Source organism: Perna viridis, chromosome 3, assembly GCF_037379345.1.
Source record: "Perna viridis isolate PV_CMFRI_1.1 ecotype Kerala chromosome 3, ASM3737934v1, whole genome shotgun sequence".
Lineage (NCBI taxonomy): Eukaryota > Metazoa > Mollusca > Bivalvia > Mytilida > Mytilidae > Perna > Perna viridis.
Window position 1 is genome coordinate 32,195,814 of NC_142447.1, and position 6,404 is coordinate 32,202,217.

General features: G+C 32.7%; 1 protein-coding gene across 5 annotated transcripts in view; it reads right to left on the reverse strand.

Annotated features, from left to right (window-relative positions):
- Nucleotides 1-6,395, reverse strand: part of LOC148621887 (huntingtin-like) — a 50,279-nt gene extending 43,884 nt beyond the window's left edge. For all 5 annotated transcript variants that reach the window (XM_088576718.1, XM_088576716.1, XM_088576717.1 and 2 more), the window contains exons 1-9: nt 6,225-6,395; nt 4,510-4,610; nt 4,155-4,238; nt 3,642-3,762; nt 3,168-3,307; nt 2,521-2,659; nt 2,008-2,149; nt 1,306-1,487; nt 177-363 (exon numbers count right to left, since the gene is read on the reverse strand). In XM_088576718.1, coding sequence (XP_088432844.1) covers nt 177-363; nt 1,306-1,487; nt 2,008-2,149; nt 2,521-2,659; nt 3,168-3,307; nt 3,642-3,762; nt 4,155-4,238; nt 4,510-4,592 — 1,078 coding nt within the window. In that variant the 5' untranslated portion in view covers nt 4,593-4,610; nt 6,225-6,395. The remainder of the gene's footprint in view (nt 1-176; nt 364-1,305; nt 1,488-2,007; nt 2,150-2,520; nt 2,660-3,167; nt 3,308-3,641; nt 3,763-4,154; nt 4,239-4,509; nt 4,611-6,224) is intronic.
- Between the last annotated feature and the right edge of the window lie 9 nt (nt 6,396-6,404).

Consider the following 6,404-nt stretch of genomic DNA (forward strand, 5'->3'; position numbering starts at 1 on the left):
TATGCTCAATACATTACAATATGCTTCAATACACACAGAAATGTATAATATATCATAGTACATGTTATAAACCTGAATTTACATATGGTTAGAAAATTAATTTCGTGTGTTATTTGGAAAACAGAAAATCAAAACAAAATGAAAGTTGAAAATGAGATAATCATGTGAAACAGTACCCATGTCAGAAGTTTGTAGATATACATCAGCCTTGTATACTGTGGTCTTCTTAATGCTTCCCTTAGTGTTTAGTATGGACAGTAATACTGGTGTAGGATGCTTCAGTAACTGATGACATGCTTCTAGCGAAGCATTTACAATGTTATGGTCTGAGTTCCCCATCAAATACATTAAAATTTGTATAACCTTAAACAAAAGAAAACTTGGTTTTATGCATTATACAGTTTATTGTACATGTAATTTACATGAAAGTACTTTGTAAACATGATAGGGTAAACTGTGAAAGTACTATTATTTGTGAGGTACCAATTTTCGTGGTTTTCATGGGTAAACCAAACCACGAAATTTGGTTCACAATGATTAGAAAATCCCTATTGATGTGTTTCCTGAAAACCTCAAAACCATGAATTCAAGAATCCACAATTTTGTGTTCCCTTTGTTATCCATGAAAATTGGTTTCCACAAATAAAAGTACTTCCACAGTAGTTAATGTATGATATACATGTGTAATATTCACCATAATCAATAGATCATTTAGTATAAATCATTCTATGGATAGCCCTTTAAGTATAAATCATTCTATGGATAGCCCTTTAAGAATAAATCATTCTATGGATAGCCCTCTAAGTATAAATCATTCTATGGATAGCCCTTTAAGTATAAATCATTCTATGGATATCCCTCTGCTGCATATTACATATTGTTCTTTAATAAATGAGTCAATATAAAGAGAAAAAAATGCTACAATTAAAAGATAAATCTCACGATTTTAGAACAATTGGCATTTGGATATTTCATTTATTGATGCAAGGTCTTTTTAAAACTATTTAGAACTTAAACTGAGATTTGTATACCTGACCCGTCTATATTATTTGATGATCAGTAAAATCCTGAACTTTGTGAAATTTTAACATAGGTACTACAGAGATATTCACAATCTGTAGACTTTAATTTGCAGTCAAAATTCGTAGAAAATAAATAAACACCTCTGGTTTACTAGACATTGAAGACCTACCTTAAAATGTAGAACAGAATCAGTAAATGGCGCAATTCAAAATGTCTGTTTCAAGTAAAGGTGAACCAAATTTGATTTTAAGTACATTATAAAACCTAACAAAACCTTACTACCTTAATCAGCTGTTCTCTGTTCCCTGTGTCTTCTATGTCTTTGGCTGTGTTACCAAAACTTCCTTTTAGGCCATGGTCTAGATTGGAGGGATCAGACAAGTGGGGTATCAAGGTTCTCAGACATAACAAGGTACCTAACAGGTGGTAATTAGGCTGATCTCCATCAACAGGAATTACATGTTCTAAAAAGAAATCATTTGGTGTCAGCAAAAGGATATTTGTTTGGCACCTTTGCCATAGCATAGTATTTTGATATACAACTTATTTATTCATTAAAATCAATCCAAACCTTTCTTTTGGAGGATGGAAACAATTGCATTTTCTTTTTGCAATTGTATAAAAAATCATTAGGTCTATCAGCAGTCAACAGTTTTAAAAATAAAACACATTTCCAATAGCATTTATACCTTTAAGAAAAAATATCAACTCAAGCATTTATTCTATCAATATATCATGAACTCTTAAGTAGGGAATTCTAATATGACATGGTCATCTTTGATAAACATATGACCAACGTCATACACATATGACAGTCTTATTTCCAACTTCATAGATAAGTTTTATCCAATTTTACTGACGTCACAACACAGTTTTGCTCCATAAACACTGATAACATAGAGTTTCTGTGATATATTTCTTCAGTATTCTTCAGTTCAACTTCAAAAAAATAAAATTGAATGTTACAAGGTAAGTATTACTTACCAACAAGGATTCCAAGTAAATATTTGAAGAAGGAGTTAGGACTTCTACTGTATTTACATATAAGTACTAGACTAGAGGCAGCGTTTCTTCTACATGAGGCTAAATTGGATCTTAGGTTTGGTAAAAAAGCCTTTAATAATGCCTGTAATATATTAGCATTTTATTAGATATTCAGAACATATTTTTTTCATCTCAAAGAGTATTCTTTATCAATTAATCAAAAAGCTTCACCATTAAAGAAATAGGGTATTAATGGATCATTAAGAGATACCCCACCAAATGATGGTGAAAAAAGGGGATGGCAAAATGTCCAAACGGACTTAAATCATAATCTATATTTTGGATTTTGCTGAAAATTGAACTTAACCTATACTGTATGGTACTTTACTACTGTACAAAGTTTCAGGGGATGGACAGATACACAACTTTTTGGAGGTTTTCATATAAAAGCTTGCCTCTTTGTGTCACCATTGCAGGGTATAGTGAAAAAAAATCATTGACAATAGCACTAACCTTGACCTCTGACTCTGTTGCAAAACCCATCAATGGAGGACAGATTTTCTGCATTGCAACAGATAATGTCTCTTGAATAGCTTCATCTTCTCTCTTACAAGTTCTTGCCAGGCACGGTAAGAGATTCACAATGTATGGTCTAAAACATTAGCAATAGCACCATTATTTAATGAATTCAGTTTAACAGTTATCTTTTAAAAGAAAGGATTTATCAGACATTCTACCTATTGCAATTTTTGCTAAAGTTTTAATACTTTTCTCCATGAAAACCAAACTGTTTAACTTTTCAGTATTTAAAAATGAATAGAAAATATATTACCAGTTGACTGATACAAACATGAATAAACTTGTAAAATTCTTAATAAGGTATAAATTGCACAAGTACTCTGTGTGCACTGAAATGGCAAAGCAATAATCAACCCTTGCTGGCAAAATCAAAAGCGCTTAATCATTTTTACCAAGGGACATAACCATCACAAAAATAATCTTGGTGTAAAGCTTTCATAAGATTACCAAACGAAATGACTCATTGTAAAACTATTATGAAGTTGATAGATTGGCAAATGAACATAGTTAAAACATACAGTTCCAGCCTGTCTATATAGGGTCTAGCAAGTTCTTCAGAACCCAACAAAACTAAAACAAACCTGCTCTTCTGAGGCCTGATAAGATGGGCCATATCAGCAAATCTCCATAAAGCTGCTCTAAGACTTCTTGATGAACCATTTTTCTTTATTTCTTTATATAATTCTACTTGAAGCCTCCCTAGATTTGTCTCAAGTAAAATCTAGAATAAAATGTTATTCGCTTGTTATCAACTGAAAATATGGTAAGTTACTACAGAAAATCTCCTTCATATTTTTTTGTCTTAAATCAACTTACAAGAAACTTACTAATTTGGTAATTATCCTGGCAATCTTCTTGTTGAGTTCTCCTTATTGATTTTATTGAGCATTGTCTTTTAATCAAATTTAAGTGACATCTTACCCTACTTTTTTAATTCATCGAAATTTCTCAGACGATTGAAAGTGATGTTCAGAGTAACTTGTTCCTGCTTTTAAGAAAATTACATCACTAGAGACAATGCCAGTCAAATTCTTAAAGAAACTATTTTTTCAAACCTTAATTGTCTTATTAAGACATTCATCAGCAACCATTCTCACATCTGACTCTGTATCATCACACATGCCTAAAAATGTCTCCATGGCTATACCTAGAAACTTAGGAAAATCAGTAATAGCCCTGAAAAGAAAAAAAACAATTATGATTAATATTTTTCTATAACATTTCATGTCAGTAACTTCTTGACAGAATGATTATTTTTGAATGATTACTTACTAAAGGATTTTAAAAAAAATATCCATGTAAGTCTCTGCCAAAACTGTTTCTACTGGCAAATTTAGAAAAATTTCCATACTTCAGACAGTAGGTTTGGTAATTTTGAATTCCAAAGTATATTTTCAGACGCCCAAACAATTTATTATCAGTCTTGGGCAAAGGACAAGTGGTTGAATACATAATTTCATTTATATGGGTTCAGAAAAAGTTGTTACTCTGATATATCTATAACAGTAACTATATCTGTAACAGGCTCAATAAATGATTTTAAAATTCTTACATATATGATGCCTTACCTCATGTTTGTAGCACTAATACAATCTGCCACAACATTACAGTTTAGTATTTTGTCTTTCTTGGTTACAACAACATCTTTTTTCCTATAAAAGGAATACACATAAAAAGCCTAAAGGTTTTAAAATACTTTTATGTGCCAATACATCTATACATTTAGGTATAAAATGCATACTTTCAAGTGAGCATATGTCTAATATTCCAGTTTTTTAATACCTCATTTACATGTTAATATACACAAAAAATGTATTAAATTTGCCTGTTGGAAACTGTTATTGTAACAAAACCAAAAGTATAAATGTTGATTAAATCTTGTCAAAAGCAATAAAGTTGTATAATTTATAAGGCCATACTTACTTGGAGTCTTCTAAGGCTGAACCTTGAGGATGGAAAACTTTTAAAGCTTCAAAGGCCTTAATCAATTTTTCAATGGTTGCCATCTTGCCTGGAGTTTGATCCTTACAATGAACAAAGAAAACTTCTGATAAAAAATATTAAATGTATATATTCACTGATTTTTAAGTAATCTCATTTTAAAATTTTAAGGCAAAAATTTGTCCGTCTACTGAAAGAAAGCCTTGCAATGCCAGAGCTTGCCACAACTACGCAGACATTTTGTACAGTGCTAGAATTATTACAATCAGACTTTTGGAACAGAGCAATGTTGCTACAAAATTGAAGTCATCATTGGTGAAGTTTTATGGTTATCATCATGAACTTGTGGATCTTTACAGTGTATCCATCTACAACATAAGAACCGACTTGTTCAACTTGTAACAGTTTAACATTTCACTTTCATCTATCCCAACCTTGACTTTTCATGACCAACTCAGAAAAACAGAGGACACTCACCTTACCATTGCACATGGTCCATGCTCCCAGTTTACAGTGGAGTCAGATATGCTCCTTTACTTTTGTTTCTTTATATATACTATTTTGGTAAGTTTATGTGCCTTGTTATGTGTCTCTGTTTTCCCTGTCTAGTCTTTGTCCCTGAATTACTTCCTTTTGATTTCTTCTAGAATCTTGGTTCCCTTGATTACTCTCTTGTAATATAGGTATAATAAGGACAGAGTGTTAACAACATAGTATATATGTAGGTGCTCTGAAACATGAATGGCTCAAATCTTTCTGTCATAAATTACATATTTCAGAAATGACATATGCAGTAAGGAAGTGGATTATAATGCAGACGTACAACGTGTATTGTGGGAAGTCTTGCAAATTCCTGTTGGTCAGGACATTAGCAAATTGGCAGCAACATAACAACATGTAATATGTTATCAATGAAGTCATAAGTAATATGACTATATATAGCTCTGGCCCTCATTTGCATAGTTAAACATCATATTACACAGTTTAACTGTTAATTTCTAACCTATTTAAAAGCAATACATGAATTCACATTCATTTTGCTCTGAATAACCCCAGATTTGTCTCTGAATGACCTTTCGACTTCAATGAAACAATGTAATTTTAAATTGTGATGTCATTGATCTCTAAGTTGAAGGAGAATTCAGTACAAAAACAATGGGAAAATATATTATTTTCACACTCTTCACGTTGACATACTCCCAATTAGGTGGGAAATGCTTTTGGACCCACCTAGGATCTGGGAGTAGGCCAGAGTGTCAACAGCGCAGCCCAGCCACTAGTGGGGCATACTCTGAGTTCTTTGGTCAGGTATCCCGAAGGCAGGGCTCCGCTTCCTCCAACTTCTAACAGACATCTACTAACACAATCCCCAGAAGGAGCAGTCTTGTGAGGATAGTGCAAGGATAGTCAAGACCACAAATCGTCGTATTATTTTCACCAATTGGATCCACAAGTGTAAATACGTCTATGGTCGTATGGATCTGGTAACACTCATCAACCAAGAAATGCAATGTCAAGAATAAAATGTTTTTTTTTTTCTTGTCTTGAAGAGCTACAGGAACCCTACAGCTCTTCAAAGCAAGAATCTCAGGAATACCGTTGCTCCAACCAAAGCCTTTGTCAAAGGTGCATCTGTATCACCTCGGCATTCAAATAATTTCTGCCGGACCGGTATGACAATTGGATATCAAACAAACCTCTCTTTCTACAGGAACTGTGACATATACTTCAGAAATGTGTACTTTTGTTTCTTTTTACAGTCTAACAATGATGTCATCGTTGTAGGAAGGTAAGCATTCAATGTATATGTCAGTTTGCAGCAAGTTTCTAATCAATACATCAACCGGAAGTTCCAATGTTTTGGTCACGAGTCTTCA